This window comes from Podarcis gaigeae (assembly GCF_964106915.1).
Source record: "Podarcis gaigeae genome assembly, chromosome: 17".
Taxonomy (NCBI): domain Eukaryota; kingdom Metazoa; phylum Chordata; class Lepidosauria; order Squamata; family Lacertidae; genus Podarcis; species Podarcis gaigeae.
The window spans coordinates 376662-399908 of record NC_139694.1 but is presented as its reverse complement, the minus strand read 5'-3'; the positions used below and the strand labels follow the sequence as shown (position 1 = coordinate 399908).

General features: G+C 45.8%; 2 protein-coding genes across 5 annotated transcripts in view; one reads left to right on the top strand and one right to left on the bottom strand.

The window, feature by feature from the left end:
* Positions 1–17536, bottom strand: part of ATP1A1 (ATPase Na+/K+ transporting subunit alpha 1) — a 31329-nt gene extending 13793 nt beyond the window's left edge. The window contains exons 1-4 of one of the 2 annotated variants that reach the window (XR_014559331.1): positions 17376–17536; positions 5140–5247; positions 2076–2135; positions 410–613 (exon numbers count right to left, since the gene is read on the bottom strand). Coding sequence is in view for 1 of the 2 variants with exons in the window: in XM_083718643.1 (XP_083574769.1) it covers positions 410–613; positions 2076–2135; positions 5140–5247; positions 17376–17387 (384 nt within the window). In the remaining variant the exon portion in view is untranslated. The remainder of the gene's footprint in view (positions 1–409; positions 614–2075; positions 2136–5139; positions 5248–17375) is intronic. The other variant, XM_083718643.1, reaches the window with a different exon arrangement.
* Positions 17537–18530: 994 nt separating this feature from the next.
* NDUFA1 (NADH:ubiquinone oxidoreductase subunit A1) lies at positions 18531–22012 on the top strand. 3 transcript variants are annotated; one of them, XR_014559437.1, is made up of 3 exons: positions 18531–18761; positions 20263–20332; positions 21633–22012. XR_014559437.1 is itself a non-coding variant. In XM_083720050.1 (3 exons), the coding sequence occupies exon 3, from the start codon at positions 21754–21756 to the stop codon at positions 21964–21966; it is 213 nt and encodes a 70-aa protein (XP_083576176.1). In that variant the 5' UTR covers positions 20149–20171; positions 20263–20332; positions 21633–21753; the 3' UTR covers positions 21967–22012. The 3 variants fall into 3 exon arrangements, 1 of the variants encoding a protein (XP_083576176.1); XR_014559438.1 differs by having other exon boundaries at positions 18531–19346; XM_083720050.1 differs by lacking the exon at positions 18531–18761 and adding an exon at positions 20149–20171.
* Positions 22013–23247: the final 1235 nt, after the last annotated feature.

The following is a 23247-nucleotide window of genomic DNA, read 5'->3' as shown; positions in this document are numbered from 1 at the left end:
GGGGAAAAGGAAAAACAAGAGGAAGAACAAAGCATTTTCCAGATCACAGGAAAAAAGAGACCAGTAACATGATGCAGACTGCCACTGGTAGATCACTTTAGCAGAAGCGTTTGAAACAAAGTAGTCCGAAACACCAGTTAAGGCGTTAGAAACAACATTGTTAGAAAACAATGGAACTAAGAAAGGCAGATATTGGATCAGACATAATGGGGAAACACTAATGAACACAAACCAAGAATTTAAAACTACAAGCTCATTCCCATGATGGGAATCAATACTTCCAGTTATGTCTGAATTGGGTCATACGGTTTAGATTCAAGTCAAACCTGCCATGCAGCTTAATGCCATAGTGAAGCCTCCCCAATTCAGATTCATTCTCTCTCTCCCACACACACATTTATTAACTCACATTGTCATTATTTGGTTCTTCCTCTGTCGCTGCTTGAATACCATATGCCAGAAAACAAAGAATAGCTCCAATCCACAGCAGAAGCGAGAAGCCCCCAAATAGCTGCCGACAGAATTTAACCCATTCTGGGGTGGTGGGAGGCGGAGTGAGCGAGTTGGGGCCATCGCGAGCCAAGATCTCTTGGGCCCGTGCAGGAGTCAGACCCTAAACACAGAGGTGGTGGAAGAAGAGACACATTACAGCATCTCCCCTGAGGAACATCAAAGCAGGCTTTCCATTCCAGCTACTGATGGTTTCTGAAATGCAATCGCCGCCTCCGCCATTAGGCGATCTCTCTCTTGCTGGCCTTTCCTAAAAAGCTAGCTAGCTCGTTCCCTTATTAGAGATGGATTTGCTCCACTTTGAGAGACTTCCAAGTAGAGCTGTCATCTAATCAATTAACACTTCCTAAATTTGCAAAGGACTAAACAACTGAAGGAGGCAGAGCATAGCTTGCCTTTAAATGGTTTGTGTCTATTTTCGTGAGCAGCTAACACGGACCAGCAAAGGTCCTATGGCTTCCAACATCCCAGACCATTAGCCATGCTGTCTGGGGCTGGTGACAACACAACTATTGGAAGGCAGCGCTGACAACCCTGGTATATGCAGGTGCCATCTTAAAACAGACATTCTCGTGAGAGTGAAAGGGGAATGCCATTGCCAAGATGGCGCCAGTCACCAGCAGTTTTTTTTAATAATTACTGATCCTGGAAGGGTTGTATCCAGCTACATCCTACTCAAGAGCAGACCCACTGCTATCAATGGACTAAAATCAGTCATGACTAACTGGTTCATTGATTTCAATGGCCTACTACAAGTATAGGTGGCAACCATTTTTGGCATGTCCAACTGATGCGTGATTGCTGATGAGCGGGTTCTTTTGGACCAGGAAGAAGGCGGAATGGGGGGGGTGTAACGAGATGGGGCACACTTCTACATGCTCCGCCGCTGTGCGCTGTGCTTGGGGGCCAGGAAAGCAACCCCTGCGTGAAATAGTCGCCACCGGTATGACATAGCCAGATACATTCCAACACTAATACCGTATTTTTCCTGTGTATAAGACAAAAAAAAAGGTTTAAAATTGGGGCTCGTCTTATACACAGGTAGTGCTGAGAGGTGTTTTCTTAATTTGGAGTCGCCCCAAAATAGGGGGCGTCTTATACATGGGGGCATCTTATACACAGAAAAATATGGTACCTTTTTAAAAATGAGAGGATGAGCCCCGTTTAATTGCAGGTGGCTTTTTAAAAAGTGAAATTAAAGAGATTAAAGACCACAGCCCTTTAATCAAGCTTGCATTATTCTATCTCTTCCAAGCACGAAACAGCCCCAGCACAATTTTCCAGCATCGTTCGAGAAATCCCATGGCTCTTAAAAAATTTTTTATAGCAGAATGTAAATGGCAGTGAGGCAAACAACTGCTAAATCTGAGAAACCATTCAGGAAATGGGGAGGTAACAACTTTTGAGTGGGACAATCCAGTGTGGAAAGACTAGGTGCGTTCAAATTGTGGCTAAAACATTAAGCCTGAAGAAATTTCTTTTTCACCAGGAGGGCTCTTTAGAAGGTTATTGCAAACCAGAATTGGGGGGTTGGGGGGAGAGCACTCCATCGTTGGCCACCTTACCCGGCTGAGGTCTGTACCATATTTCCGATGAAGTTCATCCAGGCTGAGTTTGTGATCATCCTGCAAAGCAAAGTAAAGATTAGCAAGGCATAAGTGGTGATTTTATTTCACCCAAGAAATTCAGAAATTCTATGCAATGCTATTAACTTATGCCAAACACATTACCCCCCAAATGGTGACGACTGCTTCTAGCTTGGTTTCATATTAATTGGGGTTTATATGTGTTAAGCCTTTGCTAAATAGTACAAGCAGACATTCCAAACTGAAAAAACGGGAGAGGAAGACAGGGAGGTCATTGTGGGCTGTAGCTTCCAAACTGCTAGTCTAAACTGAGAAGCAAAATAATAATACTAGATATGACTAGATATTTCTCTCTCTTTGGTGGGGATTCTAAAAAACAGCAGGTTAAAAAAAAAATCAGAACAGTGTTTCTCAAACTTGAGTCCCCATCCGTTGTTGGACTACAACTCCCATCATCCCTGCCCAATGGTCCTGCTAGGTAGGCATGATGGGAGTTGTAGTCCAACAACATCTGGGGACCCAAGGGTGGGAAACACTGCTTCAGAAGGACAGAACAAGAAACAGACCCTTTTAGGTTAGCTTAGCTTGTTATTTAAAAAGGCAGCTATTTAAAACGCCTTTGTTAACAACCAATGTGTTTTACAGGTTGAAACCATGTATGGTTACTTAGAGGCAAATCCCACTGAGTTCAGATGAGATATACTCCCAAGAACGCATGCAAAGGACTGCACAGGACTATCCAGTTGTATCCACTTGAGAATCCAGCTATGCAACATCCTGGTTTTCCAAAACGCTTCTAGAGTGAAAGGCTAGTGGAGAAGACAATCAAACACAATGAGGGACCTAATCTGTGGCGATGAAGGTGACAAAACAGCAATGCTTCACCACCGCTGAATCTTTAGAAAGCTGTCCAACAAAGCTTTTCTGAGGAGCTTTGCTTTCTCCAGCTCAGGCCCACGGGGAGCAATCCAAGAGCCCTTGGGAGGCCTGCTGCGACGACTTTGCCAGACATTTCAAAGATAAAATCACTCCTATTGATCAGATCTCCAGTCCTACTTTCTAACAGCCATCTGGGGATGTCATTAAAGCATTGTGTCTAATTTGGGGGTGGGGATCTGTTTCAACTGCTGCAGCTTAAGGATAAATTACTTGGGAGGAATCAGGCTTACTGCTTGTGTACTCAGCCCTTGTCTAGGGTGGACTAAACCTAGGAGAAGAGGACTGATTCTGGATCCAGGAGGTAATTAATGTCTACATGAAAAAGGGAGCAGCCCCAGCAGCCTTTAAGGAGGCGGCAGCAGCAGCAGCAGCAGCAGCAGCAGCAGCACATCTCCTTAAAAACCTTCTTAGGCCTCGGACGAATATGGTAACTGTTGTCCAGTCACTAATAGCCTCTTTTGGGGCTCGGTGCTTGAACAGATGTACCAAAGATGGGGTCTCTTGGGCAACTCATTACTGAACCTCATTTCAGTCTGGCTCCAGACTTGGTTATGGCGCAGAAACATCTCTGGTTCTCCTAACAAGATCTTTGTGGGGAGAAAGATGGCAATCTAACCCTGTTCTTTCTCTATGGGACCAAGGAATGTAAAGGAAGACTTTCTCCTATACCACCCCACCTGCTCTGTTAGATTGTCAGCTGAGACTTGAAGTATGTGACGATCAATACCTTTCCACTTGTGGCACCCAGTTTATGGAATGCCCTCTCTAGGGGGACTCGTTTAGTATCCACTCGTTTAGTACTCCCGCCCCACCCCAGAGGCCTGGAGAAAACTCCTTATTTTTTCAAACCTTAAAAAAGAAAAAATGCAGATGGTTCCATTTTCCTGACGGCTTTTGTTTTATTCACCAGTTGCTTAATTATGTGTTTTTACTGTTTGGACACTAATTGTTTACACCATACTGGGACTCATTTTAGTGAACGGCAATACAGAAATATCTCAAATAAGTGAATTCACCATAATACTTACTTCATTTGTTTATTTCAGTCAAATGATTCTCAAAGGCAACACGCTGTGATACAGAGAACCCCAAACTCACTTCTCTCTCTCTCTCACACCGACACACACACCCCAACCCTCAGTACACTGGCTGATCTATGGGGTCAAAGTGTGTTCTCTTTTGCTCTGCAACCCTAAAGCCCCAAATGCCAATTGCCAAATTTTCCTTGCCATGATGTTATTCTAGGGAGGCAGCTTCCCCGAGGCTTCCCTTATATTTATATTTCAAAAGGTAAAAAAAGGTAAAAGCCCCCTGTAAAAATCCAGTCAAAGGTGACTATGGGGTTGCGGCGCTCATCTCGCTTTCAGGATGAGGGAGCCAGCGTTTGTCCACAGACAGCTTTCCAGGTCATGCGGCCAGGACGACTAAACCCGCATCTGGCGCAACAGGACACTGTGACAGAAACCAGAGGACACGGAAATGCCGTTTACCTTCCTGCTGCAATAGCACCTATTTATCTACTTGCACTGGTGTGCTTTCAAACTGCTAGGTTGGCAGGAGCAGGGACAGGGCAATGGGAGCTCACCCCTTCACAGGGATTCGAACTGCTGACCTTTTGATCAGCAAGCCCAAGAGGCTCAGTGGTTTAGACCACAGCGCCACTTGCGTATATTAAAATATATATTATAATTTACAATATACAAGAGAGAGAGAAACTGTATTTCGATGCCAGCACAACTACCAAATTTTTTTATTTTAAAAAGAGGGTTGTGGGAAGAACAGAGCAACTGTCAGGGGAATGAGAGGCTGAAATTTTAGGCAAGAGGACAACTTATAGAAGGTTATGGCACCACAGCAACTAGGCAAAACACTGCGCCTCACGCTACTTTTGTTACAAATTTGTGCCCCCCCCCCAAAAAAATATGATAGCTAGCCAATAAAGCCCAGGAAAGTGAATGAAGCTTGAATCTTACAGCCAAGTTCAGAGCAGGAAACAGGGCACATAACTGAACTTTAGGAAACCATCTTTGGAAAGTCTGAAAGGCCAACTCTTGCTTCATGAGCTGAGTCACCCCCACCTCTGGATGACAAAAAAGGTCCTTACCAGCGAAACTTCCTTTTTCAGCTCATCCATATCCCTTTCCTTCTTCCCCTTTTTCTTCTTGGCTCCATGCTCAGATGTAGCCGCAGGCTCATACTTGTCACGTCCAGTCTGTAAGAAAAGTCAGAAATCATTTGCCTTGCAATGAAACAGTCCATCCAGATTAGTCGTGTCCAATTCTGACCCGCCCCAGCGCCTCCAGCAAAGCGCTTTCACAACTCTGCTGCCTGGCACACCTGAACTGGTGAAATAACATGCAGCAAATAAATGTGGAACCTGACCAGGGCGGATAAAAACCAATGGTTTTTAAAAGCATATATTTTTAAAAAATATTTTTTTATTTAAATTGGATTTTAAAAAATAAAATGCTTTTGGAGGAAAAATATTTCTAAAGATAGCTTTCTATTTAAATTACATTATAGTCCAAAGGCTATTTATCAGGAAATAAGGACTTGTTTTAAGTTTTTCATGTGTGCTAAAACTCAGTTGATTGTTTAACAACATCAGTTAACAAACATGGATACATATGCTATAATGTTATTGTTTTAGTTAAATAAATTGTTTAAATTGTTATTCAGGAAATGATTATTCTTCTCCTTGCAATAAAGTACAGCAGAAAAGTTGTCGAAATATAAACAGTTAACCTATTAAACCTCACAATAATTTCATAATTATCTGTCAATGTATTTCTAATAGTATAACCAAATCAGTAATTTCTGATATAACTGTAAAAACTACTCTGAAATTTTTTTATTCCAAAAATGAAACTATTTATCTGGTTGTAAATATTAACATTATACCAGCAAGAATGAGTATTTCTGTAAAAAAAAAAGAAAGTAGAATATTTAAATTTTTACTGACTAGTGATTTAAATCAAATCCACCCTGACCCTGACAGATACAAAATGCTCCCTGCCTTTCAGTTATAGGTCTCTCCATCAAAGAGAAATTAAGACCTGTCTGTAAGAATATTAGAAGCAATTATTTTGGGGACACTTGAATTCTCCCAAGCGCTAAAGCCTATTGAACATAGCTGGATTTACTTCTGAGTGAACCAAATTGCGCTGTAGGAACCCAAAAGCAACCATCACAGGGGCCAGGATTGTAACAATGATTCCCACCAGCTGTTTGTGGTGCCACTTTGAGAGGTTTACAATTAGGTACAATAAAAAGCCATTTACAAATTTAAAATCCAAGTGGCAAGGACAATGAATAAAAGCCTAAGATTCCACATAAAAACCCAATTTAACTGAATTTTAAAAAGGGAGACAAGCACATCTCTCACGGCAGATATTATTTAACAAATATAGTGAGAGAACTCCTGGTCAATGCATCACACTCACAGGGACTCACTGCGAACTAAAAAAACCCCTCCCATTCAGAAACTACCAGAGACTGAGTAAAAGCACAATGGCTCATGTCTTAGAGGTTCAAAGTGGATTTGCACTAAGCCCAATATGGTTTATGTCAGAACTGATAGGCCATAGTTATGTCCATCCATCTGCTTGCAGGAGCTGATGCAACTTTGATATGGGAATGAATTCATCAAGTTAGCTGTTGCAAGGATGGAATACAAAAGCAGGCAACCTCCAAGACCATTTGTTTCAGCTCAAGTGGCAGCTGTTCATCTGGAAGCTCAAACCATGATTTATGTTCTGAACTATGGTTAGTACAAAAGGTAAAGGGACCCCTGACCTTTAGGTCCAGTCGTGGCCGACTCTGGGGTTGCGGCGCTCATCTCGCTTTATTGGCCGAGGGAGACGGCGTACAGCTTCCGGGTCATGTGGCCAGCAGGACTAAGCCGCTTCTGGCGAACCAGAGCAGCGCACGGAAACGCCGTTTACCTTCCTGCTTGAGCGGTACCTATTTATCTACTTGCACTTTGATGTGCTTTTGAACTGCTAGGTTGGCAGGAGCAGGGACTGAGCAACGGGAGCTCACCCCGTCGCGGGGATTCAAACCGCCAACCTTCTGATCGGCAAGTCCTAGGCTCTGCGCTTTAGACCACAGCGCCACCCGCATCCCTCTTGGTTAGTACAAACCATAGTTTAAATATGGTGCCTGAGTTGAGCCCATGTGAGCATGATTCTTTTTCACATTGCAGCAAACACCCTGTAAGATATGTGCACTTGCATTGTCAGTCACACTACAGGAAACCGAAAACATTCTTTAGAAACACAACATTCTGCATCCTGACTAATTCTGTTAAGAGTGTGGTCGTTTCTAAGAGCATCCCATACGAGTCTTATCACAAGTTTAGCACAATCCATCCATTTCATGCTGCCACATCGTGGAACAGTTAGGAAGCTTTTTCCAACGATTTATGGACTGGATAAACAATCTGACCATGTTTGGAGATAACAATGAGCCAGGATTCCTTGCTTGAGGAATTGTGGCTTGCTTAAACCGTAACGGGAAGAAAGCGTGCAAGTGTGTACAGCCTGTTTGCTCCCACACTACTCTTTCCTTCACACAAAGGGCAAATCGAAACCGGAATGGTTCCAGTGATCAAGCCAGGGTTTGTAAGCCGACAACAAACTCTGGATAAAGTAAGCACAAAACAACCAAACAGCCGTCTGCTTTTGTCCTGCAAGAGGGACACTGGCTAGGTTCAGAGGCAACGTGCCAAATGTCAACGCCAAAGGATGGAGGCTTCTTAACTTAGTTAAGTGGGAAGCTAATACAATTCTCCTCAACCCCAGTGAACCCGGCTTTTGTACTCAGAATATTCCTCACCAGTAAAACAGAAACACCTTTTTAATGTCTGGGGGAAAGATGGTGATGCAAAGGGTCATTTCATCTACTTCACCTATTGTCCGACAGGGGAGACCCTGCTCCCCAATCTTCCATCCACTTTGGGATACTAGGATGTGCACAGGGAGAATCTCGTTCTACAAATGGAGAGGTTCAATTCATGGTTCCAGTTCCAAGCAAGAAATTCAAAGGGGAACCCTTAGAAGCTGGAAGTTTGAAACAGGGATTCAAGCTGGGCTCTTGTGAACAGTTGCCCGGGAGTGAGCCCTTAGGACCTCAGTGGGGCTTCCTGTAATGCATAGGCCTGCAATGTCAATCTGGCACAATATTGCAATTTTAATTGTTTTAAGCCACCCTGTATTAACCGTGCACATTTATAAGGTAGTAAATATAAATAAATACACCTGGATGCTGTACTTGCTGTCTTGTCTGGCTGGATAAACTAGGCCAAGCTTTTCAATCAAGCTGACAGGAATAAACAATGATAACCTGTTGATGTTAACTTAGTGGAAGTTTTATGCTTTTACCACAGCCCCTTTGGAGTTCATACAATTGGCAATATAGCTAAAGGCAAGCAGAGGCCAGAAGGCCACTGACAGAATTACGAGCTCCACATGTTGATTCTCTCAAAGTACCTAAAATCCTATGTAATTAAAGAATCAAAGAGCATTTTGCCCATACTTTTACAGTGCACTCAGGGCTCTGTTATAAAACTACAGGCTGCTTTTAATAAATGCAGTGGAGCTTTATCTGTGTAGAAGATGAAGCTGAGCTGAAAATGCTCAACATACCTCATATTTTCCCTTCTCTTTTTTTAAAAAAAAAATGGGGGAGGTGGAAACAGTGAAGTCACTTAGGAAGGAAGAAAAAAAAAACCCTGTAGTGCCATTGTCAGGAAAAAAACAAAACCCACTTCACCTCTTCCAGTCTCTTTGCTTTAAATAGCACTGAAATGCAAGAAATCTTAGATTAACAGCAGATAAGCCATACCAGAGACTGCCTGACACAGGCTGGCTTTCACTGCCCCTTCCGTTTCCAGCGCGAAAGGAAGTACAGCTTAAAAATCATAAAGAGGGTACTGAACACAAGCCCAGCTTTATTATTTCCATGCCCTCATTTCAAAAGTGGCTTGAAACCACCACCACCCCCCGCAATCCAGTTCACATGCCTGGAAAATTCTGGAATCCCCCCCCCCGCCCCATTTCTTTGTGAATTGCTGAAGTGGACTTAAGTGCTCTGCAGATTACAGGCCAGGGCCAGCCCATTCATTCTGTCAGCCTCTCTTGGAGGCAGAGAGCAGAAAACACACACTTCCTGCTTTGGGGGTAGGTCGTGTGTGTGTGTGTGTGTGTGTGTGTGTGTGTGTGTGTAGCATGGCGATGTCAGAATTTGGGCAACACCAACTTGCTTCCTCTCACCACCCACTCTGATCCACAACAGGTTGGAGCATTGGGCACAATGAGATATAATGAATCAACAGGTTAAGGCCTCAGAAATCCACTCGGTTCTGGTAAATACACAGAACTCCAGGAAGTGCAAACCTGAGAAGAGAAGAGAGGCCAGGGTGATGCTGTAACAGGTCAGGCAGAGGAGCTGTGCATTGTGATGGGCACTAGAGAAAAATGAGATCAGTTAACTATGAATGCAGGTGAGAAAGGGAGACGGAACCAAGACAAAACAATAAGTATCATCCACTGGTGTTATTCAGATTCACAGGGAAAACAAAGTCACAAGGCTAATAATGTTTCCATTTATGATGCAAATAACTACAGCAAAGCATCTTTCCAAGCAGTTTGAACAATCGAGTCTCTCAGAACAATCAGCATTTCAACAGGGATGATTTAAGCCCACGGACACTGAAGGATGCACTTAGTCATAGTAGATCTGTGACGGAAACTGAAATATTCTCCTATACACACACATACAATTATGAAATTCTTTCTGCACAACGTAAAAATAGTTCTCTGTCAAAGATTATGCCAAGAACTTGTACAGTGGCCGGTCGGGTTGCAAACGTGATCCGTGCGGGATGCACAATCGCAACACACAGCGTTCGCAACTCGCGTCTGCGCACACGTGGGTTGCGATTCGGCACTTCTGCCCATGCATGACCGCCAAAACCCAGAAGTAACCCGTTCCGGTACTTCCGGGTTTCGGCGGTCTGTAACCCAAAAAAACGCCACCTCAAGTGGCTGTAACCTGAGGTCGGACTGTATTGTTGAAAGCAATACTGAACTGTTTACACTTTTGAAAAAGCTAAATATTGTCGAAACGCCCAGTGTTCAGATGTTGCGGTCTTATACGTACTTAGCTGACTGCAAGCCGCCATTAATTCAATGGGATTACTTCAGAGTACAGGATTACATTGTAAGTCATGTTGTGGCTAGATATACAGAAGAGGAAATATATAATGAAGAACATTATGCTTAGAGATGAGGTGCAGCACTGTGAAGATGCTATGCCTTAAGCCAAGAGTTCTCAGCCTCAGCCTCTCATCTGCAATACAGGCATAAAAGTGACCTATGGTGTAAGAAGAATGATTAAGCGAAAAACGAGGATACTAGTGCTGCCTTCAGAAAGCAACATTTTTCTTCCTCCCTCCTTTCTGGGCTGTCTTTTGTAAATATGCCAAGAGCTTCTCCATATTTCGGAGCCTTCTGCAACTAGAACTGCTTGTGCCATATCCCAAATGTAAGACTTTTGCTCTTTTCAATCTGGACAAGATAAAAGCCAGAGTACATAAAACAAAGTCCCTGGGAATCTGCTCTGCTATTATAGTGACATCATTAAAACAGCATCTCAAGGACAGCTGGAGCTACTGTTTCTGTGGCTGCAGGAGCAGAACAATGCTTATCTTCCTAAGGCAACTCTCCCCCCCCCCCCCCAATCGCCATCTGGGACAATCCATGTACCCCACAAGGGAAGTCGGAGGCTGCCTGCTCTGGGAAGCCAAAACTGGCCAAGGCAACCAGCCGACATCCCCATTTCTGATCTATTATTGCTTGAGAATGGCTACTGAAGGGAGTCAGAGAACCAACTGGATACTAGGAATCTGTGAAGAAAAAGGGACCGTGTGTACTACTCAGAATCTCTAAAAAGTCAAGATAAATCACCCACACTCTCGACACACAAACAATTACAGTGGTACCTCGCTTTAAGAACAGCCCTGTTTACGAACGATTCGGTTTACAAACTCTGCAAAACCAGAAATAGTGTCTCGGTTTGTGAACTTTACCTCGGTCTAAGAACAGAATTCGAACTGTGAAAAGGCACCGGCGGCAGAAGGCCTAATTAGGGAAAGTGTGCCTCGGTTTAGGAACTGAGGTACCACTGAGGTACCACTGTATTTGCAATTTTGGTTGCTTCCCACCCAGGTTTGCAGGAAAGATACGTCAAAGGAGACGGCTATTATTTGGCTTAGGGGAGACCCAGTTCTCATCCTGCACTCCGGGACTGCCTACTTTTATCAGCTAGAAAGCCTTTTTCAAGAGGAGTGAGCCCACTGCTTAAGGAAGTGGTTCTCAAAGAGAGAGGAAGTGGAGGATGGCAAGTGTGGTGGGAAAATTCAAGGAAAAACAAATAAAAAATTGCCAGGGTTCAGCCAGTATGAAAGCAATGTTGCTACACACTTGTTTTCATCAGTTTGAACGTGAATTGAACTTCTGCACTGAGGCTAGAACTCTATGAACGGGCCAGCGGCTGCCTTCTGAGGAACCTACGCCAACCCACCACAATGTTTTAGTCATCCAGCAAAGGGAGAATTCGAACTGGATCCAGATGCCCCATCACCCAGCAATGGAAAGTTCACCAGTGGCCTCTCCTTCTCCATCTGCCACAAACAGGGGCCTCTGAAGGACCACATTGCCCTGTGGGGAGTGAGAAGCAGCTTCTTCTAAAAAGAACAAAACCCCAACATATTTTTTTTATTTAAATAGTGCTTATTGGTGTAATGATCTTACATTAACCACTTTGTGAGGTCCCTCTGAAAATCAGTTAATATAAACCTCAAATGAACATACAATTTATCTGTGGAAGAAGCAGTATATCCTCCAACCACTAGACCATCCTACCCAATTTGGCTACTATGCCTAGTCCACACTTAAAATTGATCTCCAATTTTGCTTAAAAAAATAAGGCTAACCATATTTTGCTTTGCTTTAGATCTCTACCATGTAGGGGATCATAATCTCCATTAGTGCTAGAAATAGATCTGAATAAATGCTGGCTTTTGTATTTCACAGAGCTGTCATCCCATCTTTGTTTCCCTAGCCTTTTGGGAAAACCCAAGATCTATTGCGCTGGACACAAACATAGTCAGTCTACAAAGAGCTTCCTTAACTTCAGGGCTGCCACTTACTGTACACAGGACTTGAGCCAAACCCTTTTTTTCCTCTTTTACCGTTCAGCCAATGGAAAAGTTCTGTGAAACTCAAAAGAATAGCTCACTATTTATATATACATTTCAGTTGGTCCCAATACTGCTCTGTTTGCACCATCTCTAAGCAGCGTTTCCCTTTATGGCATTTTCAGACATGAGGCTGTTGAGAGCAGCAAGGCCAGTAGTATAAATGCAGAACTACAACTCTGTTTCTGTACATTCATTCAAGGAGTTCCAGAACTGGATTCCGGAAAAACAACCGGATAGCAACTGCCTCTGTCACTTGACCATTTCAGGAAAAGACTGGCTAGTTAGGTAAGTTGCTCTCTCGCTTCAAGTCTTGCATTCCTTATATGGGCATTATTGCCGGGATGAACCATGCCAATGTACTATTTCCAAGACAAGGCATGGACTTCTCCAAGGAGCATTCATAGCTAACAAGAGGCTGGCTTGATCTGAATGGACTACTGGGGCATGAGGATAAAATAATTATGCCCTGACTGACAGCTATACCACAATCTGGGCCCTCCCCAGCCATCGTCTTGCATGTTCCTTCACCCTGGAAAACATGAGGCCAAACCCATGTGTCTGGCATGACCGCCTCCCTTTTCCTGGGATTTTCCATCCCTAACTAATCCACCAAGCCTTCATTCTGGTATATTTCAAGGAGTTATTTGAATCCTGTTGTATTTCAAGTAATATTCAAGCAGTGGCAATGCTGGGGGAGGAAATCTGCCACCGGTTGGGAAAGCTCACTGTGACATGTTTAGTCCTGGAACTGAGGAAAGAGGCGGATCCCCCCCCCCCTTCTCCTCCTTGAAGGTCTTAGGTCTACACACCATTTCATACGTGTCAGTCATGCCGTTTATTTCAGCTGGAAGCTTTTCCATGCACAGGTTTTCTCAAGTCAACTGCTTGAAGAGCCTCTCTCAGAAGCCATCCTGAGAACCTGCTCCCCTCCTCACTAATCTCACCATTCTGAACTTTGGAGCACACAGGAGCTGTGCAAGAGACTTGCCGCTTTGGCCTATTCCAAATTTCAGCATGATGAAAGACATCTTCTTCCTGTCCTCAAAAATTATCTCGCATGCACAGTGCCCTTGGGGAAAGTTAGGAGTCACTGGTGCCCATCTTAAAGCCAATTCAAGATGGGTTCCAGAGTGAGTCACAGTCATGCTTATTTATTACATTTCTATCCTGTCATTCCTCCCAGAGGAGCCGAAACAGCATGTTTAGCAGATCATAGTCATTGGCCGTAAGCCTCTGTGCACAGAAAGCTTTAGCTGCAACTGGTGTCACACCCCAGCAACTGTTGTATTTCTCTGTGCAGAAATGGAAAACAACCTGCATGTTGCTACACAAGGGAACAATTAACTGGATTCAGAATTGTAGAGCTGGAAGGGACCATGAGGATCATCTAGTCCAACCCCCTGCAATGCAGGAATCTTCTGCCCACCGTGGGGCTTGAACCCATGACCTTGAAATTACGAGTTTCATGCTCTACCTACTGACCTATCCCTCAGTCTATAGCAAGTATATGAATGCTTCTCTTGAAATCTACATTTACTTGTTCCAAGCATTTTCACATCATTAAGGGGGGGAAATTAAATACAAGAGTTATAAACATACACACATTTTGCTCCTAACTATTCAGGTTCCTGAAAGTAAACAAAGTCCAAAATGGGCCGAGAACATCAGCTCCAAATCCACAACTGCCTAAGCTCAGAATCCAAAACAATCTAGGGTCACAAGGAAATCAATTATTGTGGAATTATTGCTTCCACCTTTTGCTATCGCAGCTCTGGTTAGAGCCAAAGTGCATTCAGTTGTGGAAGGAAACCCAGCCGTGAGACTGTGCATGGTTTTTGAAGGTCAGCATTGGAAGGGGGGGAAGAGAAATTTTGTGAGTTCCTGGTATGTGGGGAAGGAAAACAGTAGCAGTACAGTAAATTTCCACACTGGCATGTCGTGAATCCCATAAAAATGCTGGCGACATCGACACGATTATAGAAGTGATAACCAGTCTCATCACTCCAGGGGCTGCAGGGTTTGGGGGGGGGGGTTGTTTCTGGACTGCTTAACACCCCAGCTTTAATCTCAGATAATGCTACTGGTACAACACAATACAAGTCCAAAGCCTTTTGAGACAATAAAAATTCTCAGAAGAAGTCAGCAGACCTTGATGGGGCAATGGAAAAATTTGCCCTCTCCTCCTGACAAGATCTGTAGCTCGGATAGTACAGAAGGCTTTAGGAAAGCCCTAAAGTTCTGGAAATTAAAAGGAAACACACACTGTGGACATGGCAAAACTCTTTAATCACTGTTGTACTCTGAATTTTGCTCCATAAGCATAAATTTGAAGGATTAAACGGGATCTTAAAATGTGAATGCTATCAGACTTTTAAAAAATAATTTTTCCATTTCATGCATAAATGCCACAAATAACAAAAAAAACTCAGATCCCTTCAGGATATCCACGTTTGGTGTGGATAAAGGGATATATTAGTGCAAAGCAACTGCAGTTACCCCAGTACTGGATAGTTCATCTCTACATACATCCAGCAATGGAGAAGCAACAGCCGACCTGGGAACTTCACGCAGTTCTTAAACCGAAAATGGCGTCTGGAAGAATAAAATGTGTGCAGGCTAATAGACACAACTGCAGTTGGAATAGAGAGTCCCTGTTAACATCGACAGTAATACTCCGGAGTGTAAGCAAGTTAAATCTTGAAGCTATACTAGAATCTCCGGTTACATAAACACCAAATCCAAAGGTATACCCTGCTCAAAAAAGTAACAAAACAGGTTCAAGTAATTTTCCATTTTTCTTGTGTTGAAATATCAGAGTCACTGTGAACGGTGTGGAAGGGTGTTTTGTTTTTTTACCTCCGACTCTTCTGAATCTGAGATTCCTCTGTGGTTTGCTTAATGAAGCCAGTGCTAACAAGGAGAATTCCCAGACTGCAGAATCTCAGCTTTGTTTGCTTTAACATAGCCAAGGCAAAAAACAGACAGCGCTCAATCAAAGCTATTTTTCCTGTTTTTGGCAATTAAGGCTGCAACTCCATGGCTGCAAATGGCACTGAACGGAACTAGTCGTTACTGGTCAAAGCCAGTTCAGACCGATGCTTGCCACCAGCACCCCCATCTTAAAACTAGTTTGTGTTGGGAGACGGCCAACATACATCCAGGACTGTAGAGCGAGGCGCAGAACAGCTTGCGACTCTGCTAAGAATTTTACAGACAAACCTCTGCACTGTGATCTCCCTAGTCGTTTACCCTCAGATACCTTTGCTGCAAGAAAACAGGAGAACCATCAGGTGTGCTCACTACCTCAGCCATGCAGTTAACATACTTTCAAGAGAGCAGGAGGGAAGAAAAGGCAGCAGTCTCACTACAAGGCAGCTTTCTATTTCTATGAAAAGCAACCAAAAATATTCCCTGTCCAGTGCGAAGCCAAGTGATGTGATCATGTTTTACATCCAGCAAGAAAAGGGAAGTTACTAGGGAGGAGCTCAGCTAAATGAATGGGATGGCTGGCTGGGGCACTAAACGAAAGCTACCCAAAGGCAACGAGATACTACACACTATGTGATAATTGTACAGACTACCGAGAGCAATGCAAACTTTCTTGCCCCACTGCATCAAGCTGTAGGATCTTGTCACTCCGATGTTTCCACAATTAGGGAACAGCCTCTCCTGTTTCCACTTGTCCCGCCCGCTTAATTAGCCATTTTAATTAACCATCCTGCAAAACTTGGGCCCTGAGGCCTCTACAGAAGTACAGTTAAGGAAAACCACTCTGCTTTCAAATTGAGCACATGAAAGGTATTTCAACTTGAGACGGGGGGGGGGCACTTTCACGTTAGGACTCGGGTTCAAGCCCCTTAAGGCTCATTGGGTGACGTGGGGCAAATCCCACCTTTCCTCCTAACCTGCCTTGCAGGCCAAGGGGAGAACTTCAATCCTTGGAGAAAAGGCAGGATAAGCATTTTCGATAATACGTACCTAATCAAACCGGAGACTTTCAGGCCTAAACAGACCAGGGCTCATCACTTTTAACCTAGGATAGCTCCCCCCACTGCCCAGACTTCTATTTCTAGCCGTTCTTCTAGGCACGGCCTCGGAAAAGGAAAACCTGCCGGACTTTGGAAAGTTTTTAGTTGATATTAAGCGGAAAGCACTCCAGGACTGGGCAGGTCCCATGCTTTCCCGTGCCGCCCCGGAGGGATCGGGGCCACTTCCCCATCTGCCTCTCACACGACGGACCTCCTGCCCCGAAGGGCTTGCCCAATATTTCAAACGCCAGCCGGCTGGAGCCCCCCCATTTGCAAATTCATGCCGGCAATTCCCTTCCCTTTCTCGTGCAGAAAGAAGCTACAGGAAAACAGAGAGAGACCATCCTGTCTGCCCAGCCCCCCCCCCCTCCTCCTCCTCCTCCTCTCAGCCCTTCTCACCTGAAGCGCTGATAACCCATTTTGTAACTCGGCAATTGCGGAGAAAATGGCTCCCTTCTCCCTCGAGGCAGCAGCCGGCCCGGGGAAAGAAGAAGGCGGCTTCCCTCGCAAGAGCAGCAGCTGAGCAGCGGCAGATTCCAACCTCCGGCTCCTGCCCCGGCAGGTGGGCCTGAGGCGCCCCCCCCCCCCGCTTCTGCCCCAGCTCCCGAACCCAGCCCTCGCCAGCCCGGGAGGCAGGAAGCCCAGGGCCGAGGAGAGGCCTCCCGGGGCCAGCACGGCCGGGCTCCCCCCGAGCAAGCCCCCCCCGGCCGGCCGGAGAGCGGGAGCCCCGCGTCGGGCTGCCCAGGGGACATCGCGGCGGCACCAGATTCGCTCTCCTTACCTGGCTTCCCAAAGCCCAGAAAAAGTTGTCCAAGACCAAAAAAGGAGGCAGCAGAATTGTGAGGCTCCGGAGGAGGAGGAGGAGAAGCCTCTCTCGGTCCGGCTCTCGCCACAGGCCGGGGGCCACTTGCTCTTCGCCCGCCCGCCCGCCCCCCCCGGAGCTGCTGCCGCCGCCCCTCGAGGACGGAGCCCACCGCGCCCACCGGCAAGAGGCGGCGGCGAGACCCCCTTCCCTGCCCGGCTCCCTCGCTCGCTCCCTCGCTCGCTCACCCCTCTGCCCATGGCGGCGCGGCTGCCACGTGTGCGCTCTCGGGGGCTGCTCGGGGTCTCCGCTTGTGCTGCCGCCGCCGCCGAAGCTCCGCCAGCCGCGCTCAGGCCGAGTGGGCGAGGCGCCTCTTCCGCGCCAGCTAAAGCCGCGCGCCCGCCCGCCCGCCCGCAGGCTCCGCCCGGGAAGGGGCGGGGAGAGAGAGCGAGGGGAGGCGGCCCCGCCTGCGGCCCAGGCTCCTCGGCGCCCGCCGGACTGCGGACTGGGCTCTCAGGTACCACCCTGGGCCCGCGAAACGGGTGGCGCTTTCGTGCCAAGCCTAAATACAGTGGCACCTCGGGTTCAGAACTTAATTCGCTCCGGAGGTCCGGTCTTAACCTGAAGCACCACTTTAGCTCACGGGGCCTCCTGCTGCCACCGGAGCACGATTTCTGTTCTCATCCTGAAGCAAAGTTCTGAACCCGAGGTACTAACTATTTCGGGGTGAGCGGAGTCTGTAACCTGAAGCACATGTAACCCGAGGTACCACTGTATAGTTATTTGACCTCCTTCACCCTTGATCCTAAATATACAGTGGTACCTCGGATTACATACGCTTCAGGTTACAGACTCCGCTAACTCAGAAATAGTTCAGAACTTTGCTTCAGGATGAGAACAGAAATTGTGCAGCGGCAGCGCAGCAGCAGGAGGAGGCCCCATGAGCTACAGTGGTGCTTCAGGTTAAGAACAGTTTCAGGTTAAGAACAGACCTCCGGAACGGATTAAGTACTTAACCTGAGGTGCCACTGTAGAGTTATTTGGATGTTATTTGGACGCATCCGGCCAGGCCAGACTAGCTTTGGGAGAGCAGCCTGACTTGGGGTTCAGATCGAATGACTCGGCTTGCACAAATAAATGTCACCAGATTGAGGAAGCCTCTAAATGGGGGGGGGGGAGTCCAACCTCAGCCCTGGCTGCACCCAAGTGCCCCCCCCCCGATGCCCAGCCTGGGTCCTGGGCTGCCCAGGCGACAAAATCTCCCCCCTCAGCCTCTGATAGGACCCAAAGGAAAGCAGAGCAGCATGTTTGGCGCCAGCTTGGCTGCTGGAGTTGCCAGATGGAAGCCTCCAAGGCACCATCCAACTGGCTTCGGGACTCCGCTCCAGATTGGTCTTGGGTTTACTCAACCCGAAGGTGTCCCACCAGGCAGCCGAGGCGGCTTAGGATCAGAGTTTTTCAGAGTTGGCTCCCTTCCCAGGTGGATGAGCCCCACCTGTCCCTCACTTCCCTCTACAATACGGGCAGAAACCACGTTATTGACTCTTGAACCCGCTACGGTTCTTAGCCGCTCGATCTGCCAGAGCCAGGGACTGAGCGAGGGATTGAGACCCATCAACTACCCTCATCCCAGGGTGTCGCCGCAGTCGCATGCTGGCAGCTTCTAGGAGCCAGAGGGGGGAGCTGAGTGCAGGGTGGGGACCAAAGGTGGACAACCATGACGTGTCGTCTTCCATCAGAGGTGCTACCCCTCCCCAATCACCCCATTCATCCCAACCCTAGAAATGCTGTGATGAGATCAGCATGGCACTTGTGATGCCTTTCAGTGATCAGGTGAGGAGACTGGGGACGCCGCTGGAGCTGGCCTTGCTTCTTGAGGGGATGGGTGGAATCGCTGGGCAAAAACAGAAACCCAAAGTAACCTGCAGGAGAAAAATGAAAATTGCTCCCAAGGTTCTCAGGAAATAGGCAGCAAAAATTCTTTTCTTGGTTAGTTGAAGATTGAAATAAAGGCCCAAGGGTTTTCTTTACGAGGTTGTTTAGAGAGAGAAAGCAAAGAAGCGCAGCTGGTTTTGATTAGCCACGGGCATCTGCAACTGCTTCAAAAAGCAGAAGACAGCTAGTGAGCCCCAAACAGACACGGAAAACAAACGCCTTCATCAGACATCCTGCAAGCACCACCCAATGTGTCTGCCTCAAAAGGAAAGGAAAATATCCAGGTACAGCATGAGAACGTCCCAACCGAAAATTATGAGGCAGCTGCTCTTACTGTACAAGCTGAGCAGCAGGAAAACCTGGGTATCAATGGGGGTGTACAGTGGTACCTCGGGTTACAGACGCTTCAGGTTACAGACTCCGCTAACCCAGAAATATTACCTCGGGTTAAGAACTTTGCTTCAGGATGAGAACAGAAATTCCGTGGCAGCGGCATGGCAGCAGGAGGCCCCATTAGCTAAAGTGGTGCTTCAGGTTAAGAACAGTTTCAGGTTAAGAATGGACCTCTGGAACGAGTTAAGTTCTTAACCCGAGGTGCCACTGTCCTTTCATCAGTTTGCATGCTAGATGCCATTTTGGATCAAGATGGAGGACCAAAACATGACTTTGACAGGAATTCACCTGGTATTTGGTGTCATGGGTCCAAACTCACAAATGGCAGTATCCATTTAAAAATCACAATATTTGTTGGTTTCTAAAAATTTACAGGATGAATCTGTTCCTTGTTACGAGTTGTGGGCAAAAAAATATATACCAAAGAAATACACCTGTCACTGTGTGACATATGCAACTGAACTATTCCTTGCTATTAAAATAGCCATTCTTATAGCACTTTCCCTGCAAATTACAATGAACACAACTGAATGATCCTTGAGCACTTTGAGCAGAGTGAAGATCTGGTTATGTCCAAGGGCAAGTGAAGTTTGCTTGTTGGACTGCTGTTGAATGAATCAATTTATTTCGGTCACTGACCAGAGTGTGGGCTGTTCTTTGTTGAGTGTCAATACAGAAAAGTTGAAGACCTTTCCCAAGGAAACTTTTATAAAGAGGTATTGACCATTTTGGCTAAGACCTTTGAAAGACTCCAGTTTGTGTCTAAAGAATGATCTGTTTTATAATATATTTTCCTTTGTGTTACAGACAGACAAGCATGAACAGAAAAAAGTCTGACTGGTTTCAGACCTTATGACTGGCATTCACCACAGCCAAGGTAGATTTGTGTAAAATGTTGTTAATTTATGAATTTATAATTTGATTTAGAGTCCTACAGTATTGTTGAAGTTGCATATCTTTCTGTTACTATTAAATGGACAATTCAATCAATCTATTAGAAGATAGTTCTGAAACGCATAAATTTTCAGGGGCTATGGTCCATCCCTCTGGACTTCGTTAACATATATATATATATATATATATATATTGCAGGAAATTGTTCAAGGACAAAGCTATGCAATGTATATCAAGAAAGTATTTTGGAATAAATTTGGAGAAAAGTGCTGGCTGGCAAATGTAGCACCGGTTTGATGAGGCTTGCCCTACATCCAGAATTTCCCAGACATATCCAGAATACTGTAGTTGGAAGTAGTGTCCAGGTGGAAATAGCTAAAATGTCCAGGAAAATCCAAATGTACGGCAACACATGTCAGCAGTGTCGTTTTTGGCAACTTTCCTTTAAAACTCTTTTTGTGTGCTCAGCAACTTTGGGCAAAAGTAAAAAAACCACACACAACTGAACAACTTTGCCCAAAAATGCTCAACAACTTTTCTGTCCGGATTTTCACTGTTTGAAATATGACAACCCTAGGTTTGATAAACAAATTTAATCTTCCAGAATGGAGTCTGTTACACAAAAGATACAGGTAAATTTCCAGGATGAGCAGGGCTGCAACAGTGGAAGGAACCAGAAGGAAGGAACAGGAACATCAGCCTGTGGGTTGTGTGTACATGAGAGGGGTGCTGTCGTTGTTGCCTGTGTGTTATTCGGACAGGAATAGTGCTGTTTGTGTATGCCCGTGCTGCTGTCTGTATGAAAGCTGGGGAAGGATGCATGTATGGGAACGAAAGGGGAGGGATTGTGGGGAGGGGGGCAAAGGGAGATTTCCGTTGTAGTAGCATGTGGTTTGGCTCACTTAGATGATCTGCACTCTTGTGTTTTACAATCCCTGCAGTCTCTCACAACAATAGGCCACATTCCAGAGTTTTGATAAGACACTGTCTCATCTTTAGCCTGTCCCCCTGGAGTAGTATTTAGAAAAGAACAATGGGCCGCATTATATATTCACCACACTGGACAAGCGATAAAGATAATAATAAAAACATGGATGTAATGGTTACAGAGATAATATGTGAGACGTACCGCAGAGCTACAATTAAGTCTGCTGCCATGAAATTAGGCAGATTTTCTTTAAGAACAAAACACAAATACATTATACAATCACAACCCCTCCAGTTTAAGATTCTTCTTTTTAAAAAATAGAATCATTTTTATTATTTTTTTACTGGATTTTCAGGGCACAGAGAAAACCCAAAGAGAAAACAGGCGAACTCTGCTTTGAGAGTGAGGTCGTGTGGCAGCTCTGCTGACGGAGAGGTCTCCAGGGTCGGGGAGAGAACGAGCGCCCAGCCGCCGGGATGTGGCACGAGATCTTGCCTGGCTTGGGCCTCATGTACGTGTGCCTGGTCATCCCTGGCGTGAGCACCACCTACATCCACAGATGCACCAACGGGGGCAAGGAGAAGAGAATCGCCCGGAACACCTATCAGTGGTACCTGCTGGAGAGAGACAAGCGTGTGTCTGGAGTAAATCGCTACTATGACTCCAAGGGTTTGGAGAACATTAAGTGAAACCGTGGTGCAGTGAAAGCAACTTAATAAACATGCATTTGACAAAGTGTGGAGCATATTGATCGTAATCTCGAGAGGACAGTAAGATTCTAATACTGCACCAATAAAATTGCAATAAAGAAATAAAATACAAAAAAAGGAGAAAAGAGGCATCTGTGATACAGGTAAAAAACATCAAAACACAACAGTAAGGGAAGAGAGATTACATCAAAATAGCTAGCTAGGTCAGGGGTCAGCAACCTTTTTCAGCAGGGGGCTGGTCCACTGTCCCTCAGACCTGAGGGGGCGGGCGGACTATATTTTGAAAAAAATCATGAATGAATTCCTACCCCCACAAATAACCCAGAGATGCATTTTAAATAAAAGCACACATTCTACTCATGTAAAAACATGCGGATTCCTGGACCGTCCGCGGGCCGGATTGAGAAGGCCATTGGGCCGGATCCAGCCCCCGGGCCTTAGTTTGCCTACTCATGAGCTAGATCACAGACAGATCCAGAGTTCCACATTTCAAGGGGAACTGCTGAAAGTTGTTGCAAGTGGTGTTGGTTGGCATGTGCAACAAAGTTCCACTATAGAGCAGGTGACGGAGGCCAGATCTGCTGCCCCTGTAGATTGTGCTGCCTGAGGCAGTCGCCTGGGCGCTGGCCCTGCCATGCGGTGTGAAAAGTGTCAGGCTTAGCAGTGCGCGGCAGAGCTTGAAGATGACATATATTTATAGAAATGGCCATAACCTAAATGTGTTAATGCCATATTCAGAGGTCCAAGCCTTCTAAAAGTTTTCCTCTTCTGTACAATAGTTAATTGAGCAGTTACTATTTTTAAAAAATCAGAAGATCTTTTAAATAATATATCAATTATTTCCACATATCAATATTGTCAGGACTGCCGCTAGGTCCCAGCTCACAGAGGACCAACGCCCAGTGGATATTATATACAAAAGTCTTTATTGAAGTTTAGTTTCCATTTCCAAGCTCTGGGCGCGCAGACCCACGTCTTAACACTAGACCGGCTAAGTCCCCTCTGACTCACTGCTCCACCCACACCAGTTTAAGATTCTAGCCCGGCTCCACCTCTTGCGCTGCTCTTTCCTGCGTTGGGTCCTTCTGCCCTCTGGGGTTCCCTCCTTCCTGGACTCCTCTGACGCGGAGCCTCCTGAGTCTTGCCCCTCCCTCCGGCGGGCTTTAGGACCTGGCTCCCTTCCCGGGCTCCCCGCTGTGCCGCGCTCCTGTACATTTGAACTTGGCGCGCGCGCCCAGCCGGTGACTTTCCTTCTGACCG

What these genes read in the sequence shown, in the direction of transcription:
- NDUFA1 (XM_083720050.1), top strand. Translation starts at nt 21,754, where the DNA reads ATGTGGCACGAGATCTTGCCTGGCTTGGGCCTCATGTACGTGTGCCTG.